The sequence below is a fragment of the Cervus elaphus genome, chromosome 14 (genome assembly GCF_910594005.1).
Source record: "Cervus elaphus chromosome 14, mCerEla1.1, whole genome shotgun sequence".
NCBI lineage: Eukaryota > Metazoa > Chordata > Mammalia > Artiodactyla > Cervidae > Cervus > Cervus elaphus.
In genome coordinates this window covers 36,707,755-36,722,983 of record NC_057828.1, presented here as the reverse complement: position 1 = coordinate 36,722,983, position 15,229 = coordinate 36,707,755, and the positions used below count along the sequence as shown (strand labels likewise).

The 15,229-nt window shown below is 37.1% G+C and overlaps 1 protein-coding gene across 2 annotated transcripts in view; it reads left to right on the top strand.

Moving 5' to 3' along the window:
- WDR64 (WD repeat domain 64) overlaps positions 1-15,229 on the top strand; it is a 122,186-nt gene that overhangs the window by 61,515 nt on the left and 45,442 nt on the right. For both annotated transcript variants that reach the window (XM_043923968.1, XM_043923969.1), the window contains 4 exons: positions 2,157-2,305; positions 4,385-4,508; positions 6,387-6,562; positions 12,758-12,934. In XM_043923968.1, coding sequence (XP_043779903.1) covers positions 2,157-2,305; positions 4,385-4,508; positions 6,387-6,562; positions 12,758-12,934 — 626 coding nt within the window. The remainder of the gene's footprint in view (positions 1-2,156; positions 2,306-4,384; positions 4,509-6,386; positions 6,563-12,757; positions 12,935-15,229) is intronic.

Here is a 15,229-nt window from a genome sequence, read left to right as displayed (position 1 = left end):
CACATTATAGAGTATGCTGTTGTTACTGCCACCGTTGTTGTTTTTGTTACTCTAATAAGACAACTACCATTTGATTAGTTCTTCACAAAGTGCTTTCATGGACTTTATTTCATTTGATCTGCACAACCACCACTGAAGTAGGAATTATTGTTCATCTTATTTTATAAATGATAAAACTAAATATTAAATATTTCAGCTGACTAGTATAAGGACGTTAGTTGAGATATACAGGTGGGATTCAGTACCAAAGTTTCTGACTCCTGGATCTACTTTCTTTCTCTGTATTGCTTTGTTTCTATACTGCTAAATTGTGTATCTAGCCAAACGTGGAGTGGATTGCCACTTATTTATAAGCATATATAGCTTTGTTGTCAGTTCAGATAAAATCCATTACAGTCAGTAGAATATGAAGGCGCTCCATGTATTGTTTGATTATCTGGTTACCACATCCCTCTCAGATTTCCCTGTTGTATTTGAATTGAAAAATACTACCAGAAGAGCCTCCTCCATTCTCTTTACGCATGAGTAGACTTTATCTTAGAAGTCAAACACTTTAGGAAAGTTTTCAGTAACTCTTGCTGAAAATTTTGCTGCAATTGAGATTTCTATGGAGAGACTTGAGAAAAAGAAGAGCCAGCCTTTGGTAGATTAATCTCCACACCAATGAATTAGGGAAGAAGTTTCATTTCTGTTTGAACTGGAATGCTTTGAGATCCTTATGTATATTTCTAGACATTACACTAAAACAGAATACATAGTTGATTTTGAGAGTTAAATCATACTTGCAGTTTATAGGATTACTGTAAAAGCAAACCAAATGCCCTGATGAATGGACAAGGAAGTTGTGGTACATGTACACAATGAAATATTACTCAGCTGTAAAAAGGAATGCACTTGAGTCAGTTCTAATGAGGTGGATGAACCTACAGCCTATTACACAGAGTGAAGTAAGTCAAAAAGAGAAAGACAAATACTGTATATTAATACTAATGTATAGAATCTAGGAAGATGGTATTGATGATCCTACATACAGGGCAGCAAAGAAGACACAGACGTAAAGAACAGACTTTTGGACTCAGTGGGAGGAGAGGGTGGGATGATTTGAGAGAACAGCATGGAAACATATACATTACCATATGTAAAATAGATAACCAGTGTGAGGTCAGTGCATGAAGCAGGACACTCAAAGCAGGTGCTCTGTGACAATCTAGAGGGATAGGATGGGGAGGGAGGTGGGAGGGAGTGTTCAGGATGAGGGGGACACATGTGTATCTGTGGCTGATTCATGTTGATGTATGGCAAAAACCATCACAATATTGTCATTGTTCTCCAATTAAAATAAACACATAAATTTAAAAAATGCAATTAAGAAATACCTGCTCTCCATCTAGTTCACTATGGAAATTTGCAAATTAATCTTGTTTAATATTGTTGCAAGCACTGGCTTGCAATCATTTTCAGGCACTACCTTTAATAAGACCATGCTTTGTTGTTGCTGTTTAGTTGCCAGGTTGACCCTTTTGTGACCCCCCTGGACGGTAGCTGGCCAGGCTTCTCTGTCTATAGGATTTCCCAGGCAAGAGTACTGAAGCGGGTTGCCTTTCCTTTTCCAGGGGATCTTCCTGACACAGGAATCAAACACTCATCTCCTGCATTCTGTAGGTAGATTTTTTGACCCCTGAGTCACCAAGGAAGCACAAGATCATGTTTATAGAGTGCTTTACTATTCACTGGTTGAAACAGCTTTCTAACACATTTCAATCACTAAATGGAAGTTTTCCATCAGCAAAAAGGTGGCCATCATCTTTATTACTGTACACTAGATAATGTAGCAGGCACTCTGAAGAAGGAAAAAACTAGATTATAAAAAGTAGGAGAATAGCGGTCACTGAAAAGAAGATATCAAGGAAGTCCAAGTGCCCTACACTTGAAAATTAATGAAGCCCAAAATGAATGCTTTTCTCTGGCTAAATCATATTTGTTTTATTAGTCAAAGATGTTTTTGAATAAATGAATGTATTTTTACCTCATTCAGTCTCCTAGGCATTAATAATCTCACTGATCAGCTATTTCCAAACACAATTAGTTGAATAAAATGCTTCATGGTTCAAATCTCCTAATATTTGTTATTTATGAGATTCTTATTTCTGTTCAAGGATCTAGTGTTATGGACATGTATCCTTTAACTAGGATGATACAAGATACAAAACAGGTCCCTCACACCCATGAACGAGAAATCAATGTCATGCTTTACAACAAATATTTTCACCAAGTACTTACCATCTGCTCTGAGTCCATAATTAAGGTGAGTACATATTGACTCTTCAGGAAGAAAAAAGCAGAGATAGAATTTTCTCTTCTTATAGATGCGTCTTTGAGTGATTAAATAAAGGTAACGGCATATATGATGGAACCTTATGTTAGAGCTGTTTTTAAGCTTTCATGAATACATGAAAAGTAAGATTTTTGATGCAGCTCAGACTGCTTGCTGTTAGGCTACAGGTTCATTTAAAAAATGAAGCTATTCTTACGATTAAAACTGGAATTTTAAGGGAAATATGTCAAGGAAAAAAGCCTAGTGTGTGCAAAAAATTTTTAAACTGAGCTATAGGAAAGAGACTGCTAAAAAGAAGGGAAAGAAATGTATAGATGCTTACTCTAACCCCTCCAGGTGCGGGGTATGTGCCTGGTGTCTTAAATCCACAATCTTGTTTAATCCTCACACTAGTTCTCTGTGTGAAGTTCCATTTAAAGATGTGGAAATTAGGATTCAAAGATCAAGCAACTTGCCTCAGTTCATGTAGCTAGTAAGCATTGTGGCTGGGATACGAACCCAGGTTTGTCTGGTGAATACCAATGTCCTTTCCTCTGCAATCCTCAGGCCATGTCATTAATGTGTTCCCTAGAGGCCAGAGTTCTGGATCATCCTAACTGTATTTGTATTTACGACCACTGACTTCACCTAGCAGTGATGGCTGGAGGTGTTTGCCTGAAGTGTTTATCCTTTTATTTCATGCATGCTCTCCAAAAGCAGACATAGGGAGCAGGAGAAAGCATTTCTCAGAGACTCCAAATTCCCTCTCAACCTTTGACCTTCTGTGCTCATCTGCTGGAGATTTTCTCAAACCAAAATCTCCTAAGTTCATGTAATTATCAGTTATTTCTAATAATGCCTACAGAATAAGTAGAGGGAAACTAAAACCCGGGTGTCTTCATGAAATAATGACCTCTTAAAGGGAAAGTGTCTTCCTTGCAAGGTGGGGAGGGGAAACGAAGACATCTGGGTGAGTTTTCATACCTGACTGGTTGGAGACAGATCATACTTCAGGCCAGGAAATGGGTGGCCCCTGAGACCCCTTCCTGTAGTGGTCCTCATTCCTCATTCTCCCTTTAGGACCTCATCTACACCCAGGGGAACACAGAGGTTAAGAGCATGGGCTTTAGGCCAGCCTGACTTTATTCAGATCTTGGCTCTGCCACAGCTCAGTCAATGGCCTTCTGTTATCTGGTCTCCAGACCAGTGATTACACCAGCTACATCTCCTCCCACTCTCCTTCTTTCACTCCAGCTGCAACAACTGACTTTCAGTTCCCTGGAGGAACCTGTGCCCCTTCCCATCTCTGGGCCTTTGTTTATGCTGCCTCTGTTTCCAAATACCTCGAGTTCAAACTGTGTTGCCAGTTCAGTTTGTTTACTGGAAGTCTAATAGACACCTGAAGTTGGCAGATCCATGAAGAGAGAAAGATTCAGATAGAGACTGCAGGTCTCATGCTTCTACTGCATTTCTAAAGAGACAGTGATGATTTTTGATGTTTCTAGGCTTTCTGATTACACCCAACCTTCTCTGAAGTCTCAGCCTCCCCCGCCCTTCCTCCCCTGTTCTCTCTGTTAAGAACTGGGCCCATGTCCTTCATCAGAACACTCCTTGGAAAGGTCAGTGAGCCCTTTCCTCAGGTTCTCTCCGATTTCACACTGTTAACTGTAGATTCTGTCCCATGATCTCTAGATAATTTGAATGAATGACAACAGAGAATACATTCAGTTTTATTTCTTTGTCCGCTGACCTCCTGTTACATTTCTTGCCTGCTGCTAAGCTTGCTTCATGCTGAGAGTAGCATCTGACTGCTTCCTAAATAGACAGGGGCTGCCTGGAACAGTTGTGGCTTGTCTCATCCCACCTACATATATTACAGAAACACTCTGGGGTAGCACAGTGACTATTAGACTACATCTTTTAGACCTTTCTTTGATTAAACCAACATTCATGGCAGAATGCTGGAAAAGGTGTTAGGTATGCCCTGTGCCAATTTTGAGGCTATTTTTAATATTATAAAACTGATGAAAACTGAAGATCTTAGAAGTATTTTATTGTTCTTTCTTGTAGGTATGGGAACTCGAAACTGGCCTCCAAATATACCAGATTTTAGACCCTCATGGCTTCAATGTTGAACTGACTGCTGCAGCTATCAATGAAAGTGGATTTCTTTTTGCCACGGGAGCATATAATGGTCAGACTAATATCCAGAATATGGCCCCCCTGCTTTAGTGTCCCAAGAATTTGTTCTAGGATCTTGTCACAAGTTGTTTGGGTTAGAGGGGAAGCGTGAATCGAGCTGGAATATGTAAGCATGCCAGTGAGACTGCTGTGCCTGACTTAACAGTGCTGGGCTCTTCTCTAATGGGCATTAATGTCCTGATATTGATGTTAATCATAATCAATACCTTACTTATATAGATGCTCCTTATATAGATGCTTACTTATACAGATGCAAAGTCTTTCATATATACCATCTCAGTCCATTTTGACTGAGACTTATCCATGTTGCACTGACTCATTCTGTTCCTCTAATTTTGAGTACCATCGGCTAAAAGTTATTACTGGTGTTTAGTCGCTCAGTCATGTCCAACTCTTTTGTGATCCCAACCATGGACTGTAGCCCTCCAGGCTCCTCTGTCCATGGTATTTCCCAGGCAAGAATACTGGAGTGGGTTGCCATGTCCTTCTTCAATGGATCTTCCCTACCTAGTGATTGAATCTATGTCTCCCACATTAACAAGAGGATTCTTTACCACTGAGCCACCAGGGAAGCCCCATCAGCTGACACAGACATTCTATTTAGTGCTTTTCATAATATTTTTCCTGAAAATACGGGACCAGACAAAATATCCATCCAACTTTGCCATATCACATTTAGGATTCTCTACTGGACTTGTTTATAAGTCTAAGATGCTTAAGGGCATATGTCATGTCACCCCTGAGAGGATGTTATGCTCCAACTGGGCTGTATCATTTGCTGCTGTGCAGAGTTCATAGAACTTGTTGGAAACGGCCTTCTCTCCTTTCACCTTACCTTATTCTGAAGTCCGAGAGAGACAACATGACTTAGACAATATGACCATCTGTATCACTATACATATATAGTGATTCCTCTCTCCAGGGGATCTTCCCAACTCAGGGATCAAACCCAGGTCTCCCACATTGCAGGCAGATTCTTTACCAGCTGAGCCACCAGGGAAGCCCGTATTTCTTCTAGGAATATATTTACTAGATAAATTCTTGTTTGTAAGCCAGTTGATGGATTGAGTATCTTGAGTAAAAGAGTTTTTAAAGTGTGAGCAGATAACAATATACATGAAATAATGCTGAGTTGATGGGGTGTGAGTAAATGCAACCTGAGGTCACTCTAAAAATCCATGTTAGAAGATAATTCTCTACACTGAGTAATGACCTAGAAACAGGAATTCAATAGGTATGCTATCATTTAAACTGGCCCTTTCACGAGGATCTCCTACATGAACAAAATTAATTAGAATGTATGATTCCAAATGTAAGAAGAAACTTGACACCCTTTTTGCATTCCTTTTTATGTAACCAACAACTCAAAACATTTTGTTTTCTACCTGTGGGAATTCTTTTACTCCTTTTATTACCCAGTAGGATCTAGTTCTAAAATATGTTAGCACCTTCGGAAATGACACTATTGGAGTGACCTTTTAATGTTAATAATCACTGTGGCATGATTTTAGATAGATAGATACTGGAGAGTATTTAGCAAACTGGAAAGCATTGGGATAATAAAAGCAGAAAAGACCCAATGAAGACAGAAAACTCACACAGGAGAGTCTGAGAATTTCAAAGAATATGTTCACAGATTTCAAGACATTGCCTGGTCCTGTTCATTTTTTATCAGCCTGTGACAATGAAGGCATACAGAAATATATTTTGTACACTGCAAGGCTAGGGAGACTCATGTGTCAGTCTCAATAGGGAATAAACTTAGGATAAATTCTGGCAGAAAGCTTTCAATTATATTGATTTTCTCCGAGATAAAAACCATTCTTTCTAGAAATGACTTTTGCTTATCGAATCTTCTCTGTGTGTTTAGGGACAGTTAAAATCTGGGACTTTGGCAGTGGACAAGAGTTGAAGGTGTTACCAGAAGGGAAAGACTGGAAAGAGGAAGAGCACTGGCTGCAACGCCTGATTTTCCTGAAAGCTCAAGAGAAACACCAATACTTGCTCCTCTCCTTGGAGCGCAACGGAAAGATCAAAATGATCCAGGTTTGCAATCTCATTTCCACGTACTCTATGTGCTCTTCTTGGGAAAATCAACTGAGCGTGGATAATCTGCATTTAACTCTTCCCTTGCCAGCCAGTGGAGGATAGTAGTTCTCCATCAGTCTTCCTAGGATGTTCCTAATTAACCTTGCCCATGTCCAAGCAAAGAGCAAAAAAGAATAGCTGGTCGACACTGCCCATCCAATGTTTGCTGAAGGGATTAGCTGGGATTCTTCTGGAGTAGATATCAAAAAGATTAAATTTACATACAGCTACCACCTCTGACATGGTTTATATCCTCATCTAAGGATAACTCACTGGCAGAGCTGCTCCCCAGTAGGCTTTATGAAAGGGAGCAATGATTCCTCTCTGAACCATAGAACCCATAATGCATTCAGGGATGTTCAAGTCACTTTTTCAGTTTGTCGTCAAAACTGCTTTGTATACTTAACGGTTAACATGGCAATCTGTTCAGGGATGTTTTGGAAGGATTGAGGTAGACTAAATTTATTTTTCCTGTGTGTCTTTCACCACCTAAGCACACTAAAGCCTTCTTCATACTTAAAATGAAAACTAGATCATTTACCCTGGCTGTTGCTGCTAAGTCGCTTCAGTCATGTCCGACTCTGTGCGACCCCACAGACGGCAGCCCACCAGCTACTGAGTGGATATTTCCCTGCCTAGAACTTAAGGATTCTTTGCCCTTATTCTTCCCCTTTTGAAGATAGGAGTGAAAAACTTTCCTGATTCAACTAATCTTTCTTTGCTGTCTGAGCAATCCAAAATGGCACTCTACTAGAAAAAAGTTCTTCAGTGGAAAGAAATAGTTATACATTTATTTTAAAGGATTTTCTTTGTAATTCTGCCATGATGAGAATGTGGGATTCTTACTGATCGACACAATTTCCTCAATATATAAAATGAAACACTGAGAAACCTGGTTAAAATTTGAATAACATAAAGACCAAAGGAAAAAGATTAATGTTCTTTTAGATAACTGAGACACAGTCAAGGAATCAACACAATTCTATTTAATTATGTATTAAGTAATTTGTAGCAAAGTGAAAACAAGTTGATAGCCAAGTCAATACATGACTAAATGAACATTTAGTCTGATTTTTCTTTTTTTCTGCTAAATTGACAAAATAAAGCAATAATTTAAGTATCATCTAAACATAGCCACATTCCTTTGGAAAACAGAAACTGCAGGTAGCATTATCCTTGAAAACTGGGCATAAACACTTGTGGGTTTTCAGCCTGTGAAGGAAGAACCTAAAAGATGACACAAAGCAAAGAGATCATTAGGAAACTGTAACTTTGGGCCTAAATAAAGTTTTGACTAGAGATGGCACTAGTCTTTCTTATAGCTTACCATTTTTTAATGGATGGCCTTAGACTGAACACTCTTATTCTTTATTTCCCATTTTTTCACCACCTGGTCCTGACACACACGTGCAGACCCCTTGCCCCAGCTCATGCAGTCATTCATGTTGACAATTTTACTTTCATCAGAGCTTGGTCTACAAATCTACTCAATTTCTAGAGAGATGAAATAAAACCAAACTCATCTCCACCCTCTTATCCCTTGGAATCTTTAATTGCTGTAATGTTTAAAAAATAAAGAAGTAATAAATAAAACAAGCTCACTTACTACCTAAAAATCTGGCACTGTAGAAAGGAACTTCTTAGTAATATACTCTCATATGTGACAATGTATTAATTTCTCTGTTTCAAGTTAGTGTAATCCCAACAGAGAAAATCTGCTATTATAAACACTCCTTTTTAAAAACTGCAAAATGTAGCATGGTGCTGTTCCCATGTCAAAATTGCTTTTAGATCTTATGTCTCCAGAACTCCATAGATTGAACTTGATAAGGACTGAAAACCTCTCATTCATATTTGTATTCTTGCTCTGCCCAGAGTAGGTGTTCACTAAGGATTGACAGAATGAAGAAATATAAGAAACCCCTTGTAAGGTATAGAATAGTAAATCTATGGGGCATTTTAGGGTATTTTATTAATGTTGGAGGGGGGAAATTTACAATAAGGATAATGTTGAAAACACCTATTATTTTTATTATTATTGATATCTTATTATTTGCTTATCACTTATCTGCCTATTTAAAGTAAAATATGGTTTGATTTACATACTTAATTTTTTGAATACTTTCATTTATTCAGTAATTTTTTTTCAGTAACCATTTACCAAATGTTTACCATGAATCAGAAAGATATCTACCATTTCACAATGGAACTTATAATTTAATAATAAGGACTGATATTGATCCACCATGTGTTGATCCACCATTGGTAATTGATCCACCATTCGTAATCCACATGTGTTATGAATGCTTGCACAAAGTGCTATAGAAATTAATGATGGCAAGTGGTGCCTAGTCTAATCTGGGAGTCAGGGAAGACTGCTTTCCTCTGATTTCCAACCAAATTCAACACAATTCAAGAAATATTTTGTGTGCTCCACATACGGTAGGTATTTTTCTAAATCCCAGGATTCTATATTAGATAACTACTCAGGAAAGTCACTGAAAACCATGAAACGTTGTGGATAAAATATTTTCTAAATCTCCTAGCTGGTATTAAAGAGATGATAATATAGTAAGTAAATAGCTTACTATTTAGTGCCAAAATTTTAGTGCCTCTGTGTGTTTGTGCTTAATCGCTCGTCTGACTCTTTGTGGCCCCATGGACTGTAGCCTGCCAGGCTCCTCTGTCCATAGATTTTCCAGGCAAGAATACTGGAGTTGGTTGCTGTTTCCTTCTCCATTCATGAGTTACAGGACCTTTTATTTGGTCTATATGTACCTTTACTGTCTTGAAGTGACAGTGCTGTCAATGAGCAATCCAAAACTTGTCTTTTTCCTTTGTAAGCAACTTAATCTTTCTGCAAATTTATAAGATGTTATCTTTGTCCTTGGAGTTTAAAGTCCATGCCTATGTGTGTATCTTTTCTCATCAGTTCCACAGGAAACTCAATCTGAAGTCCTAGGTATTTCTTCCAGCTCAGGGGATTTTTGTTGTATTATTATTTGTTTCTTAGATGTCTCTTTGGCATGTTTCTTTTTCTAATTCAAGAACTCATATTATTTACATATTCAGTTCAGTTGCACAGTGGTGTCTGACTCATTAGGTCTTCTGAATCTGTCCTCCAGATTTCTTATATTTTTCCTCTGTTTTTGTTTTGTTTTAGCTTTGCTGACTCTTGAAATATTTCTCTACTGCTAGGCTATTAGTTCAAGTCTCAGACAGGCACTGTCTTCTTTAACTCATCAACCAGATTCTTAAACATGAAGATCATGTGTTGGTTTTTATTTCTGTTTTGAACTCCCATGCTTTTGAACTGTGGTGTTGAAGAAGACTCTTGAGAGTCCCTTGGACTGCAAGGAGAGCCAACCAATCAATCCTAAAGGAAGTCAGTCCTGAATATTCATTGGAAGGACTGATGCTGAAGTTGAAACTCCAATACTCTGGCCACCTGATGCAAAGAACCGACTCAATGGAAAAGACTCTGATGCTGGGAAAGATTGAAGGTGGGAGGAGAAGGGGACGACAGAGGATGAGATGGCTGGATGGCATCACCGACACAATGGACATGAGTTTGAGTAGGCTCCGGGAGTTGGTGATGGACAGGGAAGCCTGGCGTGCTGCAGTCCATGGGGTTGCAAAGAGTTGGACACAACTGAGCGACTAAACTGAAGTATTGTTCAGGTTTGGTCAAGTTATCGTACTTCCCAGAAGTTCTAGCTACTCTGGGATCTGTTCTGCATGTTTTGTCTATTCTTCTCTCTAGATTCTAGGCCCACTTAACTACAGTTTTTCTTCTCACTGGGCTTTGGCTACTAGAAAAATGCAAGAGGTGACAGTCCCAAAGTGGGGATATACAGCCATGGTGCTCTTGAGGGTTGGGGTTCAGCATTCCCCACAGCAGTCCTCTGTTGGGACACCATCAGTAAGCCTTTCTGCTGCCCATTCTCTTCCCAATTTCAAAAGTACCAAAGGCTGTTACACACTTGTTCAGCTACTCCTCTATGTCTTTGGAAGCAAGGAAAACCGCATAAACCATAGTACACATTGCCCCCTCCACACACACCTCTGGGGATTTAAGGATCCGTGCAGATGAAACATCATGCTCAAATCTCATCCTAGGAGTGTCTCTGAATAAGGGTCCCCCCATGTCCTTTCTTGGTAAAATGAAATATTAGTAACTCTAAATCAATCTTTTAAAAGATTTTAAAAAATTTAGTGTTCTGTGAGTTCAGAAAGTCTGAGAGCTGCTATCTGAAATGGTTCAGCTAAAACCAGCTAAATTTATTAAAACCACTGTAGCCAATTTATCTCATCAAGGGAGCCCACAACCCTAACCAAGCTATTGCTCAGTATATCAATATCTGATCACTATTTGGATATTGCTGAGATTCCTTCTACTTCCATGATGGTGCAAACACTAAAGAATCAACTAGTATATAGGAGTACCATTGGTTCACACTTTTGAATTAACATACATATGAGATAACAGAGATGTTAGATCTATATCTAGAAACATAAAGGTTTTAAAAATAGGACTTTTATCTATGAACTAAGGAAAATAAGGCCCCATAAAGATATATACTTTGTCCAAGGTCTCACTAGAACTAAGACTGGAAACACATTGTCATCATGCCTAGAACCAATATTCTCTTCATTTTACCATACTGCCTTTCAACCTACAAAGATCCCTGCTCTGCCAGCAAAATAACCTTTAAAAAGTAGCTTTTATTCCCATATAAAAATTGAAAACTCTAAAACTAAAACCATCTCACCAACAATAACCAACTAGAAAACAGAAAAAATGATGACAATAGCAAATAAAAATCAAGGTACCTAAAACAAATCCAGCAATAACATACAAGATTCTTGTGGGGGGAGGGGATCTTAAAGGACATAAAGACAACCTGAATAAATGGGATATCACAAAGATATCTTCACTACAATCAAATTAAAAATAAACACCTGTCTTAGAAAACAAAGTAGAAAAACAAATCACAGACTGTGGGAAGACAAATGCACCCCAGGTAAATAAGATCAGGAACCAGATTATCAAAAGAAACAATACAAATCCAGAAGAAAAGGAAACAGCCCAACAGAAAAATGGACAAAGAACAGATAAGAAAATCAGATGGTTCAAAAATACATGAAAAATATGTTCAACTTACAAAATTAGGAAAATGTGATTAATGTAATTAATAAATTTAAAAAATTTTAAATGTCCTATTTTAAAACTATCAGATAACCAAAAATAATTTTTTTTCAATTATTTTTATTAGTTGGAGGCTAATTACTTCAGAACATTGCAGTGGGTTTTGTCATAGATTGACATGAATCAAATGAAACCAAGTTTTGACAGAATGTTAAGAAAGAATTGGATGCACATATCTTACAATTTAATAATTCTACACCAGGTACATGCACTAGAAAATATGCCCTTTGTCCATAAAAGCATGCAGTGAGAAATTCACAGCCTGAACACTCACCAGTAGGAGAAAGGATAAGTAAATAGTAGTATATTCATACAATACTATAAAGCAGTTAAAAATAAGTGAACTAGAGTGCCATGTAATTACTTGTATAAATCTCAAAAATAAATTAAGTGAAACAAGCAAGGTGAGTAAGAATCCACAAAGTTTGATACCTTTTATAAAAAGGTTAGAAGCCTGAAAGCAACATCATATCATGTAACATACATACGAAAAATGTTAGTCACTAGGTCATGTCTGACACTTTGTGACCCTGTGGGCTGTAACCCCCCAGGCTCCTCTGTCCATGGGATTCTCCATCTACTGGAGTGGGTTGCCATTTCCTTCTCCAGGGGATATTCCCAACCCAGGGATCAACCATGGGTCTCTTGCATTGCAGGTGGATTCTTTACCATCTGAGTCGCCAGGGAAGCTATATATATGACTAAAACCTAAATATGGCATGTGGGTATAACCTTTGATGACTAAAACCACATTCAGGTTACTAGTTACCTCTAGAAAGTAAAGAAGAAAGAGGAATTATATTAGGGAGGGACAGTTAGAGCTTAAGATCTGATAAAACTGAGTGGTGAGTATATCACTGTATGTTCTATTTTTCTCTATGCCATTAAAACAGCTCAAAATAGTTAACTGAATTTTTCATGTACTCACTGGATTTCTATTAAAGGGTAAAGAAGATGATATTTACCTTGCGGTGATATGGGAGCTGCCTGATGTTGTGCCTGTCCTACAAAATGGGAATCGTATTGTGCATCTAAGGGTGTCTACTAAAGATAGGAGCATGGCTATTCCCTTCCCAGATGTGGAGTTGATAGTTGAGAAAAACTTTTCTCAACGTGTTGGTGTAAGTTTCTTCTTGAACTTTTTTCCTTTTTATTATGAAAAATTACAAACATGTACAAAAGTAGAGAAAATAATACAATGTATTTTCATGTACTGTTAGCCAGCTTCAAAAAGTGTATATTATGGCCAGATTTTTTCCTCATTATTTCTACGTCTTCCCCATGACCACTGTCAATGGATGGATTATTTTGAAGCAAATCCTCAACATTGTGCAACTTTATCCCTAAATATTTCAGTATGTATCTCTAAACAGTAATGACTCAAAAATAGAACAATGGTACCAGTATTTTCTCAAATATTTTCTAAAATAATTTATAAGACATCTTTAATATAATCACATCACAGTTTTCAATTTTCCCAGATCTTCTCATATAATATATATTTCTTACAGCTTGTTTCAACCAGAATCCGATCAAGGTCCATTTGTTGCATTTGGTTGATGTTTCTTTAAAGCTGTAATTTTCTTTCCATATCTTTTTTCCCCTTGTAATTAATTTCTTGACGATACTGGACAATTGGTGCCTTGTTTCTCATTTTCCAGATTTTGCTGATTGTATCCTTGTGGTAAATTGAAGAGGTTCTTCTTTACTTCCTTTAATCTGGTAGTTATATCTGGTACATACAGCTTTGATTAAAAAAAAAAGACTCTATACTACATGGAGGTCACTACAGTACACATACATGTCATTACCTCCATCAAAATTCACATAATATTGTTTTTTGGGGGGGGCGATGTTTGCAGCCATTAATGATCACTACCTAGGTTTATTATTTCATTCAGAGTTGCCATTTTACCACTCTGATTTATTTGTTAGCTGGAATGTGTCTCTAAATAAAAACTATTATCAACTATTTAGTTACACCGAGGTACAGTTCAGATAGGAAATCAAAGTAACTGACTGACTGTTTTCTTACATTTATCAGTATTCAAAGTAAGAAATTGGTTCTCTAGCATCCTGCAAAAGTGGTCAGTGGATTTTATTTGTTTAGTATCATTATCAGATCACAAACTTAAATATTCTTGATGTGTTTCAGTCTACTGCATTACTGATTAATTCTCAAATTATCCCATCTCAAGCTAGTTCGACACTTCAGGTTTCTGAGTTATTATGATATGACCCTAGTAGTTCTGGATAACTTTCAGGTATGACAAGTTTTTAGATTAAATATTTTTATGTACCTGCCTCATTTGTCTATTCTTTGTTTATATTTCTATCTAGATTTTTCTTTTTTTCTATATTAAAGAGCTCTTTATATATTAAGAATATAAGTACACACATATATGTATAAAAATTAGGAGTATGTATTAGGAATATCAGTCCTCTGTGAGAGAAGTTTCAAATATTTTTTCCCATTTTCTTATTTGTGTTTTCACTTTGTGTATGGTCATTTTTGCCATGGCAATGTTAATTTCTGAGCAGCTTGGTGTAGATGAGGTTTCAACAGTTTATTAGAAACTACTCTTGGAAATAATCACAATTATTCTTTCAGCTCCACTCAGGGAGTCCATTAGCATTTCATGTTTTCATCTATCTAAAAATAGCTAGGTTGTTTTTAACATCTCCTAGATTTTAACAAGAAGGGTAAGTTTGGAGTCATAGAAAGAGGTCACAAAATTGTTGTTCACATTTTCTGGCTAATTATTATTTCACCATGTTTACATTATATGATTTTAACTAGATTTTCCAATATCAGTTAATAAAATTTCAACTTTTTTTTTCAGCTTTTATGTTTTAAGCTTCTTATATTGCTCTGGTGATATCACTTATTGATATCTGGTTAATTTTTTCTTGCTGTCCTGAATATTGTTTTAAAAATCTAAATAAGGAAAATATATCATCAAACTATTTTTGTTACAGGATATTCTCTGATTTTCAGAACTGTAAGAAGATTGAAAGAAACCAATATTGTTTTCCACACACAGATAAAAAGAAGCATCTCCTGACAAGTCCTTTGTAATAGATCCTTAGAATTACAGAACCAGGGTCCTTAACTCCCTAATTCATGATCCTTGTATTCTCTGTCCATGGGTAGACTTCCAGGGATATAAAAAGTCTTTGTAATTGTATATAAAATCTCTTTTCTGAAGAGTATATGGTTCATAGGTTTTTCTTTCTCAACATTTCCGCATGAAAAATTTCACAAATATAGAACAATTGGCAGCTTTATAAAATGAGCACCTATAAAACCCTCCACTTAAACTTTACTCCTTACAAATATTTTGCAATATTTGCTTCATTGCGTATGTAGTTACATATTCATCCCCTACTCACCCTTCATTCCACCTTGTTTTTAA